Source organism: Nymphaea colorata, chromosome 11, assembly GCF_008831285.2.
Source record: "Nymphaea colorata isolate Beijing-Zhang1983 chromosome 11, ASM883128v2, whole genome shotgun sequence".
NCBI lineage: Eukaryota > Viridiplantae > Streptophyta > Magnoliopsida > Nymphaeales > Nymphaeaceae > Nymphaea > Nymphaea colorata.
Window position 1 is genome coordinate 19,769,130 of NC_045148.1, and position 21,355 is coordinate 19,790,484.

The following is a 21,355-nucleotide window of genomic DNA, read 5'->3' on the forward strand; positions in this document are numbered from 1 at the left end:
TGCCTCATGCGCTACTCTGACGTCAACTTCTTTGGAATGGTAAATACCGACGTCTCCTTCACCATGGCAAATCTCGAGAACACGTTAGACGTCAATCTTTTCAATTCACTGCTCGGGGTACTCTTGGACAGCCTCTCCTCAAACGCGACGTCTGATCCCTCCGGCCGGCTGTTTGCTACCGCAGAGACAAGGTTCAACGACCGCCAGAAGATGTATGGGTTGGTTCAGTGCACAAGGGACCTCTCCGCCTCTGCCTGCACGAATTGCCTGTCCACAGCCATGTCTCGGATCCCGAGTTGCTGCGACCGCAGGCGGGGTGGCCGGGTTGTCACGGCGAGCTGCAACGTGAGGTACGAGTTGTACAATTTCTTCTACGGCCTGGTGGGGCCTCAGCCTTCTCTTGAAGCTGTAGGGGTTTCAGCACCAGCGAGTCCCCCTGCGAGCATCGCCCTTCCTCCTTCCAATGCAGCGTATGGTTGGTATCCTTTAACTCTTAAACTATTCCTTTGTTAATCATTTAGTTGTCGACGCTCTTCCCCAGTTTTATTGCATAACTCATGCAGTATTGTTGAATGGTTAGGCTGCCCATGTCATGTGAACTAGATAACTGCATTGTTGATCACCTCTCAGCCTTCTCTTTCTCTTTCTTTTTTTTAAAGCATGAACTCTGCCAAATAAATCAGCAATCGGTTTCGTCGATGCTGCTAACAGTTTCTTCTATACATCAGCGGATGAAACTTTATTCTCCTACTTGTGCTTTTTGTTTTCTTCCATAGTTTCCAGTAGTACTGTTGCGTTTCAGTTTTTTGTTTTTTTTCCATTAGTTTGAAGTATTTTTGTGCTTCATTTTGTTTTTCTGGTTCTCTATCCAGCACTTTGACTGGTGATAATGACATTGCTTATCTAAATCGCTTAATTCCTAAGATAATTATTCTTATATGAAATGAAGATTCAAAACGTTCTCTTGAAACATGGTTTGCTTTGCGGAAAACATGAGATTGTGGTTCATTATAAACGAAAAATGCTCACTTGCTCTTTTTCACCACCTGTTTCCACTATAAGATTTTATTTCCTCTTTTTTATCACTTGTTTCTACTTTTGCTTGGATGTAAGTGTTCCTGTTTATGGGCTGTCGTTCTTCCCCTCCGGTTTTAGGAGTGATTTCTTGCATCATTGCAACGATTAGATGTTCTTTTTTCTTACATTTATTTCGAAAAAAGTCTTCTTGTCCAAAACTCCAATAATTATTTGTGTTCCGTCTACAAACACGCAGGTCCCGGCAAGTCGAGAACAAGAAGAACGATGATCATCGTCTCCGTCTTGGTTCCATCAACAGTACTTTTATGCCTCCTGACATTTTTCCTATTTTCCAAGAAAGCCAAAAGGAAAAGCACCACCCAAGGTTCGCCAATATCTACAAATATCTGGGTCACGCATTTTACTTTTTGGTTGTCGTTTGTGGATGCTAAGATTCAATATTCCTATTCAGGTTATGGTGGCGAAGAAATTGATAGCAAGATCTCACTGTTTTTTGACTTGGACATCATTAGAGCTGCCACGAACAACTTTTCAGATGCTAACAAACTTGGGGAGGGAGGGTATGGTCCTGTTTACAAGGTAAAGGTCCTCTATCTACTTGAGATTGCATATCAATATCTGTTTTATAGATTTCTGTAAAATTTCATGAAAATATCAAAAAAAAAAACAAAACTGAATGGGATTTCTGCAGGGTCAACTGTCAGACGGACAGCAAATAGCAGTAAAACGGTTGTCCAGGAACTCGGGGCAAGGCTCAACTGAGTTCAAGAACGAGGTGAAGTTGGTAGCAAAGCTTCAGCACAGGAACTTGGTTCGCCTTCTTGGTTGCTGCTTTGAAGGGGAAGAAAAGATACTCATCTACGAATACGTACCCAATAGAAGCCTGGACAAGCTATTATTTGGTTAGTCATCTGCGGCTTCACAGTCTTTAGTCTTCTGCAGATATCAGCATCCCAGTTACCAATAGTACTTAGATGTGCTGTTGTTAGTAACCTTAGTTTCCTTCTTAAGATGTGTAATTGGTAGATTATAATTAAGGAAATTGGTTCACGTTCTTGAACGACAATCTATTCTCTTTATTTGAGCGGCTAAAACGACAGTACCCATTGTATTAACTCTTACCAGCACCGCGTCCATGTTTTACTCGTGAAGGCTCTCAATTGGCAGTCCAAAAATCATATGGTTGAACCTCACAAAACAATTTTTTGTCTATTTTTTGTTTTTTACCAGTTATTATGCTCAGGTGTGCTTCCAGATCACTTCTTTCACTGGATTAACATTGATTTAGATACAGGCTATGCCTTAGCCTGGTTGTCCAATGATCCAATAGTTTACCTTGATCCTGCAAAAACTGACCTGGATTCCTGAAAGTGTCATCTATGAATATTTGGCCTGGTCTTTGGTGCATTGTATCGTTCGCACATTTACCCTTGTATCAACGTGAATACTGTATTGTTTCTACTCAAACATAACATGGTTTTATTGATTATTCATTGTGCAGATCCAGTTAGAAAAACACAATTGGACTGGCTGATCCGGAGCAAAATAATAGCTGGCGTAGCGAGAGGACTTCTCTACCTTCATGAAGATTCTCGACTTAAAATCATCCACAGGGACCTCAAGGCCGGTAACATACTTCTAGATCAGGACATGACTGCTAAGATTTCAGACTTTGGCATGGCAAAGCTTGTTGGAGTGGAAGAAACACAAGGCAAGACGAGTAATGTTGCTGGCACATAGTAAGTTCTGCATCCTAACCTGCATGTCAAATACCGATCCTGTGCATGGAAAAACAGTGATCAGTAGATGAGTATGCGTATCTTATTCTCCCATACAAGGACCTTCGCATATACTATTTTTATTCTAACAGCAACAGCAAAAATTTTTAATACTACGCAGGCTTCTACCGGTTCATTTTTTGCTCGTTGTAGAAAGCTCCCTAACCAACCTCCGCTGGTTAGAATGCCACTAAATTATAAACAACAGCATTCCTTAACACCATAAGGGACCTCTCTGACTGACCTATTAATGTTTAGAATGCCACAAATTACAAAAATTGAGCTCACTTTGTTCTCTTGTCAGTGGCTACATGGCACCGGAATATGTTATGCAAGGCCAATTCTCTGTCAAGTCAGACGTGTTCAGCTTTGGAGTCTTGATGCTAGAGACTGTTAGTGGCGTGAAGAACTCTTCATTCCCTCATTCACAATATGGCTCAAGCCTGCTTGACTATGTAAGCATTTTGTTGTAACAACAGATTAATTTCGTATGCGCATATGCTGCTTCATTTTTTTTAATTTTATGTGGAAATGGCACAGGCGTGGAGGCTGTGGAGGGAAAACAAGGCAACTGAACTATTAGACGAATCACTCACTCATTCAAGCGACGGAAGTGAAGTGGCAAGGTGCATCCATATTGGGTTGCTATGCGTTCAGGAGGATGCAACACGAAGGCCAACAATGTCGTCTATTGTTCTCATGCTCAATAGCAGCTCTTTGACCCTTCCTGCGCCTTCGGCTCCTGCTTTCATATTGGGGAGAAGCAGAGTGTACTCAGACACCTCAATCACTGGCTCATCTGCAGCAAGAACGGGGTCGGACAAGTCACGGAGTGGTTCCGCCCCAAAATGTGAAAATGATATGACCATTTCCGAGGTTGAAGCTAGATAACAGATGCTACTTAAAGATCTTTTCAATTTGGAACTCTTACCGGAAAACGGATTGGCCACAGGGTGATAACCCAGTCCTTGTTTTTTATTAATGCAACCTTTATGATCTGACATTTACAATTTTTTTTTTGGGATTTGTATGTTAGTCTAAGAGAATCGAGGGGATTATATAAAGGTTGAGTTTTTATTACTCCGGGCTGATGAAATAGAACATGGGTGCACCGTATCCTATAATGGTTGGAAGAAACAACAAACTAACAAAGTAGTGCACCCGTATTTGGAATGGAACAAGAATTATACAGGAAAAACATGTAGAATTAATCTGGTTCGCCAACAAATCCACTATGCGAGAAGAGAAATGCACGGTTTTGGTATTCTGCAGCCGAATGAAAATCTAAGTGATCTATATTAGTTCTTCCAGATCTCGTGCTTATGTATGTAGGACGATGATTAATCTAAGAGACACTAGTTTAGTAGGACAAAATATGTTCTTCAATAGGCCAATAGAGATTATTCTTTTCCCAAACATGACATGCGCGCTAAATTTCTGAGTTGAGAATACATGGATATCATCTAATTAAAACGATTAATATTTGTCCATAAATACTTTTAGGTAACTCAAAAAAAGCCCACCCATGAGTAGATTAGTGGCGGTTAAACAACTCTAGAAAAGATACAATTTTCGTTGGAACTTTTGCGCACCAACAGTAAACATCGGTAATATGTTCAACTTAATAGCTGCCGAGGCATTTCCATAGAAGCAACTTTTGTATTAAATTCTTCTAAGAATTTAGGAAGAAGATTAGGAAAATGAGATGCAAAATTTTGACAAACCGAGGCCCACATGAACACTGGGCGTCTTCGGAGAAGCAGGCTCCTCCATTGTTGCTTGGTGCAATAAAAAATTCAAAGTCAAAGTCAAGGTATGATCGACGCATTTAACCACTCCACGACCTCGATCCGGTCACGACGTTTTAATTGCACTGCCGTGACTCCCGACGGCGACAAGGGATTCAATCAAACAAGTGATTTTAGCATTAGTCTGCCTTTTTTTCATGATTCTGAATGTCAACTGAATTAAGAAATTTGATCCTACGCGCTACATCTAAACACGGTCTGCAGCCAACAGCGCCTTCCAACGCCTGAAGAACCTCCTCTTCACCAATTAAAAAAAAGTGGAAATCTGGCTACGCCAAGGCATCAGGTCAGCAAATTAAAGGTAGAGGTGGGCATCGGGCAGGGCTTGGCCGTTAAAATTAAAAAAATATATATTTTTTAATTATAAAAATAATTTTTGAATATAAATTATATTTTAAATAATAAAATATATATTATTAAAATAAAAATAATAAAAATATTTTTTTAATACTAATGGGTCGAGTTGGGCCCTGTCGAGCTGACCCGGGCCTGTTACGGGCTAAGTACCGGGCCCCTGCCAGTGGGCCAGCCCGATGCCCACCTCTAATTGAAGCTTTTAAAAATGAGTTGGACACAATATTCATATTGCATTTTGACATGGAGAAAGTTTGTGCAGCGTGGTAAAATTGATTAGAAGCTATAATGGAGGATACCAGGATACCTTTTTGGAGTTTGCTATTGGTTGAAAAAAAGAAGGGTGCTGTTTGAGAGCTGGGTTTTGAACAAATGTCTAGGTAAGATCAATAGTCATACAATCTAACAATGAGGCTTGAAAAGATGTAGTGGACAAAGCCGTGAAAGGTATAACAAAAAGGATTGGGTTTGTTGTGCATGTACAAAGTCATCTTAGTAGATTACAGCTGTCATGCCAACAACCATCGACCATCGATTGAAGTTTGCAGGATGCTGTTTTTATGCTCCGATGGTAGGGGATATAAAGAACTTGTTATGAACCTTGGTTGGGATTCCACTCGACTGTCTTTTTGGTAATGTAATCATTCACAAAAGAATTTGATTTTTTTTTTGTTGTTGTTGTAAATGCCTCAATTTTTTGTTAATAAAAAGGAAAAGGGTCGGTCCCTTGGAAGGTTTTCACATGATTTGAATATTAAAAAGGAAGCCCTAAAGAAAAGGTTGTTTGGTTTAAATAAACTGTAAGCTAAAGGGCAAAACTTTAGCCTAACTCCAGAAATAAGAAAAACGAGTGTGACCCACTACATTTTGGGCCTAATTCTAACCTATTAAAGCTGACACAAAAAAAAAAAAAGTATTATTTATATCGGCCTATCTCGTATCGCCAAAACAACGATACAGATACTCTGTATCGTCTGGGCTCAACCAAAGCGTAATCCTTTCAAAGGAGCAAGTCCATGCCAACAATCATCCTCGTTGATATCAACACAGACTCGAAATTCTTCGTTCAAAAGCATTACGGCCATTTGATTCAAGGCAAAAGATTTGCCTTCTTTTCATATAAAGCAAAAAAAAAGATGAAAAACAAGTAAAGCTTCTTTATGTTTATTTGAATACTAAAGACAAAGTCCTAAAAGAAAAGGTTGTTCGGTTTCAATAAAGAGTCAGCTAAAGCCTTAAAGGGCAAAAGTTTTGCCTAACAACTTGTTTGCCAAAAATAAGAAAAACAAGTGTGATCCACTGCATTTTGGGCCTAGCGACAGGGACATCCGGTGCCGGTGGTGGTAAAGGAAAAGCAGAGGGTGGAGCGGCCGATGGCGCCCGCTGAGCAGCTGGTGGTGGAGATTGAGGACTCAGTGGTTGAGACGCCTGCGAAGGTGCCGGCGACGTCGCCGTTGGGAAAAGGAATGGACAAGTTTCATACCGCAAGGTGCAGCTGATGCCAACAACACGAGCCCCCTGTTTCGTGGAAATTGCTGCAGCTTCAGCTTCCAAACACTTGCGGCAGTTGCTCAGGGAGAGGTCTCTCGTGCACTGCGCCATTCCACGGATCGTCTGCATTGTAGTCGGTGGATCCAGCGGCAAACATGATCGCCGGCTCATTCGAGGTCGCCGTGGAGATAAGATCATGCACCAGCGGCTTCAACCTCTGTTGAAACAGGAAACATTATATTCCTGTTTGCTTTCTTGTATTCTTCTCATCATGAATCTCTTAAAATCTTCTGCTTCAATTTAATTGCAATGAACTGCCATAATATTTTTTAAATCAGACAACCTTGATCCTCCACGTATTTGTGACAACACAAGACACACCTTGATGCCAGCTACAATCCTAGTTTTTTTAGTCTATTTTAGTCATGGTCATGCCTTGACATTTCACATCGCCCTAAGGAATCTATTTTTTATCCAAATATATTGACATCGTTTTTAAGAACTTTTTTAATGCTATATAAGACAAGTAAAATATCATTTTTTTAAAATTTTTATATACGACAAGTGATATTTTTAAAATTTTACACGTAAATTATTATTAGTATTTTGAGGTAGGGCCATGGCCCTTGTGGGCCTTGGCTCTGCCCAGGGGAAGTTCCTACAAAGGATGCTCTCATCCTGTTTTTTATTTTGAAATGAAGAAGCACTTACGTAAGATGGAGTTGGACACACACTTGGTCTTGAAATTTTCACCGTATATCTTATCACTCACTTAACAAGTTTGGTGAAAATCCTTGTCACATAAAGTACATGCTTTTGGATCTCTGAAACTCATTGAAACAAGAAATGTTTTTTTTTTTTTTTTTTAAAGCACTAATTCATCAACAGTCCCTCCTGATAAGGAGTAGAATTCATCTTGGTTTTTTTTTTAAAAATAAGAATCCCAAATGTCAAGTTCCTGCGTGCATTTTATCGTTATGAAGGTGGGCAGTTTTAACATTTTATATTTAAAGGTATTTTTCTCATTCTGCCATCCGAACACGAAGGTGCGTGCTTGACCGCGAGTAGTTGCGCGCTCCAAGCGCTAGGGACTAGGGTCGTCATGCTTCTTTCATCTCTGTGTGCGTCGTTTGACTTTCCTTACAAAGTCACTATGTGACTACGTCAGGTTTCGAAAAGGGCATCCAACTTGGGATTCTTATTTTGTTCTTGTAGAGGATACTTTCTGTATTTATCATTTTTGTAAAATGTTTTTAATTTGGAGGCAGGTATTTTTCTTTTCAGACACTCCACATCCCATTTAACCTACTTAGCACACCATCTAGTTGAATAATTGATATGTTTCAAATCTTCATGATCTTTAATACATAAAAACTTCTTCATGATTATGTATTTTTTCTTTAATCTTGATGGTGGGATTAGGAGACCATGCAGGCCTGATTAAGAAAAGAACGTTTAATTTACCAAATTGGTTTCAAAATAACTTTGTTAAAAATAAGTTAACCCTTTCAATTTCTTGATAAATATTTTGCTGACTTCCATTGGAAGTGCAACATTCGTAACTTTTCCTATGTAAATCTGTGTGTGTGCAACCAAAAATATGTCATGTGCATCCACAAATCTTTTAAAGCAGCAAATTTAATTTCTATATGGTTTGCCTTTTACATCCCATTTTGCATCTTAAATTCCTCGAGTTTGGCCTCCGGAGACAAACGTGAACCATCCGACGGCAAATGTTTCTGATGGTTGACGTTGATTGCCTTTAAGACTGTTTGTCCGTATCTCCAATGAGCTATTGGAATATGAAACTTGATATATTGACGTAAATAGGGGCTACTCCTGCACCTATCGTGTGATAAATGATGGTGGGTTGTCTCTCATTAAACGTGATGTCAGATGACTAGCCGCCATCTGAATTTACTGCAACTCGATGTGAAGAACGTGACCGGAGAATGCTCCCATGCACGGCAATGGGATGATCACGAGAGGGATTAATCCCTTCATCTTCCGTTCTTATGTTCCTAATTTTGTGCCCATTTCTCGAACTTACACTGATGAAAGCAACGGATTGGTAGTTGGAATTTGCGTCCGATTCAACGGAATCTGATTTATTTCACTGATTTCTCACGAGCATGAAGCAGTAGATGGCTGCAACTTGTGTTTTTATTAACTTTTTGGGAAAAGTATAACTTAAGAGGTTGATTCTGTTGAAAAAACATAAAATGATATTGACCAGAAGAAAAGTTCAACGTGGAGCAGTATTTTATTTACTCAAAGAATGCCAGCGGCCTCGGAACTGTAGAGTACCGTGTCAATTTCTTATACATAGGCCATTAGAGTTGGAATAGCCAGCTCCATGATTTATGGAGCTGTCACAAGATATTCAAGTATAAGCTATAATAACACAAAGATTCCTTGATTTATGCTTTAGCGGATACCACAAACCATCAAAGTCATCATGTATAATCTGGAATACTTTCCTTGACGATGACTTGCTTTGTTTGCCTGCGACTATCGCTTTTATCATTAATAGCCTTCCTCGTACTCTTAGCGCAACTATTTCAACGACAGACTTTTAATTTTCAATTATTTCGCAACGTTCAGTATCTGCCATACTTGAATCCTTCATTTAATCAAAACATGCATATGATCGTAAGCTCCCACTTTAAAGTGAAGATCCACAGGGAAAACAGGAAGAGGCCTTGGCGTGAAGCCTGAGGGTTGGAGTCCTATATAGGGCTCCACACTAGCCGAGTCGAGCTCGACTCGACTCAACGAGCTCGAGTCGAGCTGCCTAACAGAAGCTCGAGCTCGACTCGATTAACAATGTCGAGCTCGACTCGATTAACTCGAGTACAGAAAAGTTCTTGCAAAATCTTATTGCAGGCTTCCCAGCCATGAATGAATGAATGAACAGAAAAAATCTTCCCAGGCAACAGAGCAAGAAACAATGTGAGAAGATAAATAAAAAGAAAGAAAGATGAACAACAAGGAGAAGAAAGGAAGGTGGAAGGGGTACCGTGAAGGCGGGAGCAGAAAGCACGCCTCTAGAAGCAATTACGACCTCAACATTTATCCCATTCTAAGATCTCTGTCAAAATAAAAAGCAAAAAAATGATTAATAAGAGGATGAAGTCAAGGATTTGTTTGAAAGCACAGGCGCAACACAAGATGTTCAAAACTTTGACCCCTGGAGGAGCATTAGCATACCATCAGGCGTTAGGCAGAACAGAGGGTGGTGGTGGGCCGGTGGCGGTGGCAGAGAAGGAAAAGGAGGAGGAAATGCAGATAGTGCGGCTGTCGTTCCCGTGCTTGTGCAAACCCTGCGAAGGTGAGCCTGTGAGGATGAGGTGTCACAGACTCACGAGAGTTTAAGAGAGAGAGGCAAAGAAAGAGCGCATGAAAAAGAGGGGAACATACCTGGTGCTCACACAACAAGCGTTGCCAATCTTTTGGGTCGTCTCTGGATGCCCATTTGTGTTCTTTTCGTTGTGTGGACTGTCGTGGGGAGCCTAAATGACAACGCAGACGGCAGGCGGGACAGTAGAGCTGGTGGTCAGATGTCGAATGCCATTGCCAGACGGTGGAGCTAGTGGTTAGATGCCGAATGCCGGACGATGGTCCGGTGGAGATGGTGTGCGGCAGACAGGCGGAGTCGCGGAGAGGAGAGGACTGAGGTCTGAGGAGTGAGGATAGTCGACGGAAGAGAGAGAAAAGGGAAAAAGAAAAATAAGTTATAACCGATCAATTTTTACCCTAAACCGGTGAACCGGTTTTGGTAAATTTGTGTATCGGTTTTTAAGATTTAAACGGTTTTATATGAACGAGTCGAGTTATTAAAACTCGAACTCGACTCGTTTACTCATTCGAGTTTCATTGTAAGCTCGAACTCGACTCGTTTATAAACGAGTCGAGCTCAAGCCAAGTTTAATCGGGTGAGTTCGAGTCGAGCCCGAGTTGGCTCGACTCGTTGTGCAGCCCTAGTCCTATAGCGTTAGTATCCAGGGTACAGTCAGGAAGCCGTACTTTTTTGCATTTGGAATAAAAATCAAGTCACAATTACATGTAAAAGAATCCATATCAGTTGTGGCTTAAAATATGTTGCATTCCAAAATCCAAATTGGCTATGAATATATTGCATCATGCTAAGTTGGATTTGCTAAGTTGGATTTGCTGTTGGCTGGATTTGATGAGTATGGAGCCAGACAACCATCTATTCAATAACCTCATTTATAAGTCTTTAATATGAGATTAAATTTTGGGGGCGTTACAATCCACTCCTCTTAAGGCACATGCATCCACACGTGTGGGACCCTAAGTCCGAGTGTTAAACCGACTCTCATACCGCTGAGACAACCCGACCCACTCCTGGGCTTGGGTCCCTGATTCGGTGGATCCCAACCCACCCTTAGCAATTTTGGCTCCAACCCCAAAAAGACTAAGAACCAAGACAACTATCTATCTAGTCAATAACTCTTTTATAAGCCCTTGAAGATTCCTAACAATCTTCAATATGAGACTAAATTTTTGAGGCGTTAGAACACTAGCTTTAACTAATATAAGTCGAGCATACACTTATAATAATAGCTTTGGTACTGCTGGGGATGTCAATGAATCATATTCAAATCAAATATATCAAATCAAATATACTATTTACCAGATCTACCTTTTTCAAATCCTTTTATATTTGAATTGAGGCTCGAACATGAATAAAGAAAAATCTATGAATCCGATGTTTAGATTGACATCTGAATCCACAACTTTCAAATTGTACGGAAATTGGATATAAAAAAATTTGTTCAAAACTAAATCCAGTCCGAATCTGAACCCCGAATGTGATCAAATATTTGCTTAAGTCTTAATTTGAAGCCGATCAAGTGTCACTTCTGAAATTCCAATCTGATCCAATTTGTTACTAAGATATGGGCCGGATATCTAATCGAAGCTACTGCGTGGAGATCGGACCCATCAGCTCTGTTTGACGCCGTTCCAGGGGCGGAACAGACGCCCTAATAGGGCTTGTGGGCACATGCAAACGCTGAACCGGAGGAACACCACCTATCTGGATTGGCGGATCATCTGGGGCCACCTGCAGTGAAAACGCTAAGACATGACGTTTTTGTTCCTAGACCGGAGAATCAGACACTTTCAAAGGAAACCAACTCCATGAAGCCTCCACTTTTTCCGTTAATCAGCCTCTCTTGAAAAAGTAAACAAAAATATTCTTAAAAAAATTCAAAAAAAGATCTGAATATGAGAAAAATCTAGAAAGCGACACATGCCACCCTTGAGTTGCCCATAAAATCAAATCATCTTTAATTTTCCACTCATCGATTCAAACCGGCAGAACCACGACTGAAGCCGATTTTTTTAATTAAAACTTCTATTTCACAAGTTAATGACTTGGCCGCTGCTGATGAGTGACGGGTCGGAGGGAAATCCGATCGGACAAAAGGGACGTCGAAAGTTGTCTTTAAAAATTAAAAGCCTGATTTTCACGTTCCACAAGTTTATGAAGGTAAAAGGCAATTCTTTAATGTTAATTATGAAGCACTATATCCGTCAACCGGTGAATCTATGGGTTATAGAAAATATAAAGATCATATGTATTCCGTTAAGATAGATTTTGAAGAGAAAAACATTGGGGTTGGGCTTTTAAGAAGTGGGTGCACGCTTTTTCTTCATATGTAATTCCTGATCAAGCGTGATGTCCAGGGACGGACCTACAGTTAATTATGATCTATTGTGGCCCATCCATATGATCCACATGCTGCCTCAATAAACAAAGTTTCATGAATTTGTCATATATAGCAAGAGAGAAAGAGAGAAATTGTGATGCTTTAATTAACCGTATATGAAGTTTACCTAACCCTTTGATCAACAAAGTTATATGGACGGCTTTTGAAAAACGAAATGAACTTCAATTTTCTACTGACCGGTAAACGCTTGCAGCTACCTTCACCCAGATTTTGTTTGGATGTAGATAGGCACTTGGAAGAATGGCAAAGTTCTGACCTCATGGTTACAGCTTGCCGATGGTCGACAATGAGATAAACCTGGGTGATGGTGTGCCGAGTGCTTAGCACTTTTCGTCTAGTCCACAGTCTCGAAGGTTTTGGGGAACGCCTTCGGCACCGCGCGAGCTGAAAAAACTCGGCCACAAGTTTCATGTCTTTTTGAAGTACCAAGAAAATTAGAGCAAAAGAAGTTTAGACAGCGCCATCTTTTCACGTTAAATAATATGGTTCCCCTTTTTAATAGTATTTAATATAAGTGGTCACAAACCCAACTCGTCATAGATCTACGGGTTACGAAGGTGATGAGGATAAAATTGTTTGACTCAATCTGAATGTATATATTCTTCTACCTGCTCGTTTACAAAAAGAACGAAAACATAGATCGGAGCCTCGTTTCGTTTCGTGGTTTCATGAGTCAGGCTTTCATACATTTTGGACAAGCCATTTTTTGAGCTTAAAGATTCTGCTCCCGAGACAGAATAACGTCACCGTGAAACTCGTTGCTTTAATAAACATGAATTCGCAGATCAAGTTGCCAAGAAACAACAAAAATTGAAGGGTGATTCATAAAATATTCAAAATTTCTCCATTTCGTTTTTTATTATACGATAGGTTTGCCCGGTTGTCATCTCATTGATTAACATCATCACAACAACATCTTCTATACAATTGATCACATTTTTACCTTTTTTTTATATGTATGTATGCATGACAGGTAAAAGAAGTATTTACAATCAAAGATACATACAGAGGAAAGGTGAGGCAAGTCCCCGTACCCTGTTTTAATGGCAGAAGCTCGGGCTTCAACAGGTTTGAGTTTTAATGGCGGAAGAAGAACCTGACTCTAGGTTATCTCATTTCCACTACTTAATCCAATCGATATAAGAAATTGCTTGCCCAGGAGGTGGGTGGCAGCCAGGAAAGGTATCGTCCGGAGATTCTCTTTTCGAAGTGACAACGAGTGTCGAGTGGCGGCCAAAGAAGAAAGAACTGGAAATCCAATGCGGTCGACGTCATTGAACCTTGGCCCTACCTGCATGACGTTCTCCGATCGTTCCTGTATTGGCCAAAATATAAGCGCAGGGCTCCACGAGTGGGCGGCGTCAACACCAGGATGGAGACTTCTCCATTAAGAATCACCCATGGGTGAGAAAATTTGGAGATCGATCGAACGCAGTAGATGCCATCAATCGACGTCAATTCATCCTGGCCGTTCGCCTGTGTACAAAATCAGACATCCCATCCTCCATATGAGAAGCTAATCACCTCACCTGCTGCCACCCAATTCGTCTGTTTGGATCATGGGGAGGAACAGGGAGGCCATGGCCAGCCCCCTCCTTCTCTTCTTCATCTTTTCATCCTTCTTCCTTGTTATCAGAGGTCAGGATTACTACCAATTCTGCACCGACACTCAGAATTACACAGCCAATAGCACATTTGATCACAACTTGCAGCGGTTGTTGAACTCCTCTCTGGTACCCAGTGCTAGCATCACCGGCTTCTACAACGCTACAGAGGGCAATGGCGCGGATAAAGTCTACGGACTGGTTCAATGCCGTGGCGACGCCGAACGTGAAGTTTGCCGGCAGTGCGCTTCCGACGCTGCCTCACAGATCGTTCAGCAATGCCCTAACAAGAGGGAGGCTTTCATTTTCCTTCAATTCTGCCTCTTGGCCTACTCCGGCGCCGATTTCTTCGGAACGCCGTCCAACAACTTCATAGTCGTTTCGAGCACTCTGAACGTCGAAGAACCCGATGTTTTCAGGCCGTTGCTCCAGGGCTTCTTCAGGAATCTCACCGATTCAGCCATCGCCAGCCAAAAGCAGCCCCTGTATGGGAACGGCAATTTCTCATACACCAACGGCAACTTGACCATCTTCGGTGCCTTGCAGTGCACTCGGGACTTGTCGCCGGCGAGCTGTAACTCCTGCTTGGCTGATGCCACCGACCGGATTGTCAAGTGCTGTGCCGATAGACAGGGCGGTAGAGTCGTGGGGAGGTCTTGCAACTTGAGATTCGAGACGTACCCCATCTTCCATCTTTCGCCGCAGGCCGCCCTTAGCGGCGCCGAGCCCATCTCAAGGAAGTGCTCTGCTGTGGCCGGCACCACCTTCCAGAAGAATCTGGAGGCTTTGCTCTTCTACCTGGTGGAGTACACGCCTCAGAAAATCGGCTTTTACTTTGGAACGGCCGGCCAATCTGCCGATCGAGTCTATGGGCAGGCACTCTGCCGAGGGGACGTCCCCCTCGCCGACTGCTGGAACTGCACGTCCCACGCATCCGCCAAAATCCTTGAGCTCTGCCCTAGCAGTAAAAGCGCGGTCATATGGTTCGACTACTGCCAATTGCGGTATTCCGACTTCAATTTCACCGGTACCATTGATACCGATGACAGAGATTACAGGCCGGAGCATCAAAACGGAGCATCGACCCATAAATCTTTTGATGAGAAAGTAAGAACTCTCATCAACAATTTATCCGACTACGCGACGGCGGACGAGTCAAGGCGCATGTTTGCCACGGGAACTATTCCGACTCCTGACTCGCAGAAGATATACGGGTTGGTGCAGTGTGCGAGGGACATCACCGGCCTTAACTGCCGGAACTGCCTGCAGAATGCTTCCTCCGATATCAAAAGCAGGGAGGGGGGCGCTCTTATCCTCACCGGAAGCTGCAGGCTGCAGTACGGAATGGATAAGTTTTTCTCCGGTGATCCGCAGCTGGTAATGTCCGGTCGCGGTGAGTCCCCCTTGTCTTCCACTCTGTTTTTCGCCTTTTTCCTTCGTTTCTTTAAGCATCTCTGTGCCTCCGGCATGTTGCAGTACTAAGAAGAGCCTTCGCTTGAAAATATCCAGTAATCCACACCCTTTTTCTCTGAAAAAATACTTGAAATTTCCCCAAACTTCACGCTCGCTGCTAAAATCACAGATGAAAGTACTCGCCTTAGTTAGTTAGTAGACATTTTTCAGAGCAAATTTTGCTGTCCGGAAAGAGGGAACTCGTTTCCATCTTCTGCCGCCAGTAAGAACAAATGAAACCCTTTTGAGATATTATAGAAGTTTTTACTTAATGATTTGAGTGTTAAAAGAGAATTGTATGCTAAATTGTGGCGCTGGATAACCTCGTTTCCTGAAAGCTAATCTCCCACACACCAACCTAAAACTGTGGATCAAAGGGAGACGGGACGGAGGCACGAGCCTCTCACCCTTCATCTCAGATTTTCTCGAAGACGGGAGGCCACCAGACTCCTGATCAAGGCACTTAGTAATTCTGCGTCCATTTACGTTAGAATCTGGTAAAATCTTGAGTTCAAATGTCGCAGTCAGTCACTAGACGCTGTTCTGTTTTCCGAAGTGAAGGTGAACCTCGAGTCGTGTTCTTTTTCTCTCTATACTTCTGCTTTCTCTTAATTTTTTCCTTGTTCTTCGCTTCATGACAGCAAAAGAAAACAAAATCTCGTTTGAAGTTGAGGAAAATTTAGAGAGATGATGACACAACGATCTCCTATTCCCTCATTTACATCGAAGTATCAGGATCTCCTGTTCCTTCTTAAGTTTTTGAGAAAGATCCTCACATCACTGCTCGGTACGATACATGTAAACTAAGCCAAGTTGAAATTATGAGACATTCTTAACACCTTCATTGCCAGACCATAGCAACTTTTTTTTTCCAATTCTTTCAAACCTGCCCTTGCACGAGACAAAACAATCCTACCTGTCGGTGACATGGAACATTTGATTTAAAAGTGGAGCTACCAACTTTTTATTTTCTGTTATTCCCCATAAAGGTTGAAAAAAGAAGACAAAAAATCACAAGTTTAATAACCGACATAGTGAAAATATCCGATGTTGACAAGAGAGGCAGGAACAAATCCTCAAGCCGCTTATGTGATATATATATATATATATATATCCAAAAAGTATGTTCCACATAATTACTGGGACTTTTGAAAATTAAAATTTATATTACAGTTTTCGAAAATAGATTAAAATATATGAAAAATATAGACGGCCCTCCTTTTAAATGTATTCCGAAACTCATTTTTCTCGAAAAGAATAATCGATTACAGGTGTCAAGTTCAAGCTAGTTTGTCCTTTCGAAGTTTTAGAAATGTTCCTTAGCAAAGAAAAGCAGATGCCTTATGCCTTCCTTTTTTCAAAGTACTTTATTCTTGAAAAAGTGATGCTGAAACCGTTTGGGGATTCAGAAAAGATTCCAAAGTGTAGTTGAAGTCAGAAATCAAACGGGGTGGATCTTTTCTGTTTATCTGTTGTAAAGAGTAAAAGGAGGGAATGACAGCGCTGTTAGAACATGAAAAAAAAGGGTCCGACTTCTTTGTGGAAAATAATTCTCCTCGTCATATGCAAGAAAAGTTGCTTTCTTATAATATTTGATTGGATCAAACTCCCCCCCCCAGTGGAAAAAAGTTCTGTGTTTTACAATGGAAGAATTATTCTTGAAAAAATAGTTGGACGTCTTCATGACTTCATCGATTATTTGTTTTTTATCCGTCTTCCCAATAAGTATTGCAGATGATGCAATATTCAACAATGTTCTGTTTCAAAATGTATCAACTGGCAAAATTTCATGTGAACCTGATAATTTGTCCGGCCAAACCGAACGCCTCGAACTAAGCTTTTTAATTGTCATGCACTTTGCAAGGAAGTTAAGCTCCTGTTTTTTTCTTAAAAAGGGAATTGGTTTCTACGTGCAGAGAGCAATCAGAAGCGGTTGCTGAAGATTGTCACCATCGTCAGTGCCACTGGTGGCGCCCTCATCATCCTCATTTTTCTTCTCCTCATACTTCGTATAAGGAAGAGGTACCTAGGTGAGTAATATCTCTGTCTCTCTCTCTCCCTCTCTCTCTCACACACACACAGACACACATCACCCTGTTTCCGGCTACCAATCTTTATGCTGCCATTTTGTTCATTACAGCAAGGCTGAGATACAATCAAGAGATTTCGCTTCTTTACATGGGAAATCCAAGCAGCCATGAATCTGGAGACCAGGAATTAGCACAGATCAGTTTGAAGGTTCTACGAGATGCGACTGCCAACTTCTGTGATGCGAATAAGCTGGGTCAAGGTGGATATGGCCATGTCTACAAGGTATGCTACGGACGATCGACCTTATATTTTAACTAGTGGATATGAAACGTTTGTATACTTCTCGTATGCATAATGTATGTCCAACTTCAGGGAAGGCTTCCCAACGGGCAGCTGATAGCAGTGAAACGTCTTTCGGAGGAATCGGGACAGGGAATAAATGAGTTCAAGAATGAGGCCAATTTGATAGCAAAGCTTCAGCATAAAAACCTGGTTAAACTGTTAGGTTGCTGCATGAACAAGGGAGAAAAGCTGCTCATATATGAATATATGCCTAACAAAAGCCTTGATGCCTTCCTTAGAGGTCACAACTCTCTCTCTCTCTCTCTCTCACACACACACACATATATATATATATATATGTAATAACATTGAATTGTAACTTTGTTCAAATAGACAGTTAAAAGGAAACCAATGAGAAAAAGGTGATGGGTATTTTTGTCATCTAGTATTAGTTTGCATGTATTTTTTTTTTTTGTTTTTCTTTCAACCATCCATAAATGAACATTCCTAGTGAAATGGCTAAGTAACTCTAGAGAGCCAGAGTCATCATTCAGCCACTCATATATATCCCTTCAATTTTATGTTTGGTCCATTAGCATTACTACTCTTTCTATCTTTCTCATTAGATACTTATTTTATGGTGATTAAGGCCCTATTCTTTGTTGTCAAACCATACAAAAGAACACAAATAATTGCTTTGCCCCTTAGGGTGTGTTTGACTATCTCGGATCTTGAGGTGATCCAAGTCCTTAGGATATTAGATTCAAAAGTTTTAGAAATCCTTGATTTCTACCAAAGCTTTGAAATCCTTTGAAAGATGCCAGTATTACACGATAGATTTGTAACCCTTGCATCTTGAAATTCATGAATACCAAGTCAGATATCCCCCTCCCTATGACTTGAGATTCACGGATTCAAGGCATAATTAAGGGTCTACAAGTTCTCAACTATGCAACTTCTTATAACATGAATTTAAGGTGGACTTTTTATTAAACTGGGCATTCAATCTAAGATCTGTGGTAATCAAAACGCCTGCTAACCGTAGTTTCCAATGCTTTTTCAGATCCGGCGAAACGTAGTTCATTAAGTTGGCAGGTGCGGTTTAACATTATTACGGGGGTAGCGAGGGGGCTTCTCTATCTTCATCAAGATTCTCGACTCAACATCATTCATAGAGATCTCAAAGCAGGCAACGTCTTGTTGGATGAGCGCATGAATCCCAAGATCTCCGACTTTGGCATGGCCAGGATTTTCAGTGGAAATCAAAGTCAAGCAAACACGCGCACGATTGTTGGAACTTAGTAAGTGCAAGATTTGTTCGTTATCAGTTTTGCAGTTTATGTATTTGATTCTCTGAAGTTTGCGCTTGAATGATCAATAAACCTTTTTAATGGTCTTGCTGCAATAAAGGTTTCTTGGTCTTTTAAATTTATTATTTTAGGCATATTTCATTAAAATATATGAAAGTTATGTTAAATTTAATATGATGTGTTTTTATACATTCATTCTTTAGTCTACATTTGCTTAATCCTTAGCTTATTGCATTGACTAATTCTTAAAGAACCGGTGATTGAGGATCGTCTTCTGTTGTGGTATGTATACAGTGGATATATGGCACCCGAGTATGCCATGGACGGCTTGTTCTCCATCAAATCTGACGTCTATAGCTTCGGGATTTTACTTTTGGAGATCATCAGCGGCCAACTGAACAGCGGATTTCATCTTTCCCAACAGTCTCACAGCCTCGTTGGCCATGTAAGTTTGCCTAGTTCATAAACTCCGAAAATATACATGCACCATCTTACTTAATGCAAATTAACCAACTCTGATTAGCTAGAACAGTATCAAGGATCTCATTGGATGCTAATAACAGCAAAAAGATTAACTAATCCTCTCCTTGGTGCTGATGTTTAATTTGGTTTCTTCAAAAAACGATGAAAAAACAAAAGGCGTGGAGCTTGTGGTGTCTGGGTCAGCCATTGGACTTCATCGACCCGATGCTTGGAGGTTCGGTCCACACAGAAGACATTCTGAGGTGCATTCACGTTGCTCTCCTATGCCTACAAGACGATTCTTCGAGCAGGCCAACAATGTCAACGGTTTTCCACATGCTTGGAAATGAGTCTCCGCCTCTACAGAAACCCTTGGAGCCAACATTCTCTACGAAGAAGTCAATGACTGATTCGACCACGGGCAGCTTTTTCACTCACAGTGAAGTCATACCGCGGTAGCTTAGTTCCGCCATTAATGGTCGCAACCTCTCTGAAGATTCATCAGCTGAACCACAAACTGTCCTTGCCGGAAATGAAAGTGTCGATGGACGGGATGTAAAACTCGTTGTTGTAGATATTGATGTTCTTAATGTTGTTTTTCACCGTTAATTAATTACTTGTTGCTTTTTACGGTGCCTCTTGACGATGGCATGCTTGTCTGAACGTCGTTGTTTGATATGGAAATCTAATTGTTGTTATTGTCGTTTGCATTGTCACAATTGATGATGGTATACAAAGAAGTGACTGTGAGTCTGAAACAGTAACATCTTAGGGTAATTCTCCAATATTTTTTATGCATTCCTGTAATGCGACAAAAAAAAAATGAGGCTGCTGATGCTGCATCAAGGATCAATGACTTACATCATGTTTTACGTATCCTTCTTTTAAGTTAGAATTTTCTTTTGTAATTCAACTTGTTGAGGCCTTGAATTGCACTCAACAAGTTGTTCTCTGGCTTAATCCAGAATTCCTGGCTTTGCCCCTGCATTATATCTGATTTTGATCGGATGTTCGACCAAACCATTTCAAGAAAAAAAAAGTTGGATATAAAAAGGAATTAATATCTAATTGAGAAATATAATCGAATTTGGATTTAAGAAACGACAACCAATCAGGTTGAGATTTGGATATACATCAACATTTGTTCGGATTTGGATTCTATTTGAATTTAGTTTCAACAAACAGCTTATGTCCAAGACCCTTACATTTGGAAAGAATGTGGTACAAAAAATTCAGATTCAGATTCAAATGAGAATGTGAAAATTGGATTCAAATCCTGTTCGGATTTCAGATTTGAATTCAGTTATGACTTTTCTTTGTTTGTATTTGAATCTGAACGTATGAATATCCAAAAAAACAAAGAAGATTAAGAATATGTTCGATCCAAATTCGATCCATTAACATTCCTAATTCTTGGGAATGAGGTTTGCTTCGGTTTTTGGCAACTTGTGAATAAATCTTAACCATTTAGAGGACTTTTTTTTTTCCTTTTTGGCTACTTAGGAATAAATCCTTTTACAATTTACAAAACGTTCTTCTTCCAACTTAAAAAGCCATAATTACGGAAACTTTTACATATTCAGTTGAATCCCAAAGTATCCTGCCAATCTTGACAACTCCGTCAGTCAAGTCGCTAGTGAGTCAGAATCTCAAGATTGACTTCTCTGTCGGCCTCTTTTGTCATTGATGCATACAGATTATTTCACTGGAAGTTAATTATATTGATGCAAGTTATGATTTAATTAGTTTATATATGTGATTTTCTAAAGACCACCTCACTTCAACAGCCCATGTGTGGCATGCGTCACCACTAGGTACAAGATCAGACCCTGATAAATGCATTAAATTTGATAGGAGCTTCCTAATAAAAGGAAAGTTGTCCTACTTCTGATCGAATTAATTAACGCCAACAAATTGTTCCACAGCTTTTTAATCCCCCAAAATAGGTAAAAAAAATTATGCGCCAATTTTGTACACGAAATTTTC

At 40.7% G+C, this 21,355-nt stretch overlaps 1 protein-coding gene across 1 annotated transcript; it reads left to right on the forward strand.

The window, feature by feature from the left end:
• The first annotated feature begins 5 nt into the window (after positions 1-5).
• LOC116263642 (uncharacterized) lies at positions 6-20,088 on the forward strand. Its single transcript, XM_050080369.1, has 17 exons — positions 6-475; positions 1,274-1,402; positions 1,490-1,617; positions 1,730-1,940; positions 2,540-2,777; positions 3,121-3,271; positions 3,357-3,692; positions 6,301-6,467; positions 6,520-6,559; positions 9,629-9,800; positions 13,747-15,225; positions 17,201-17,314; positions 17,425-17,597; positions 17,688-17,898; positions 18,661-18,898; positions 19,202-19,352; positions 19,547-20,088. Exons 1-17 carry the CDS (start codon positions 7-9, stop codon positions 19,826-19,828), a joined length of 4,689 nt encoding a protein of 1,562 aa, XP_049936326.1. The 5' UTR covers position 6; the 3' UTR covers positions 19,829-20,088.
• Positions 20,089-21,355: the final 1,267 nt, after the last annotated feature.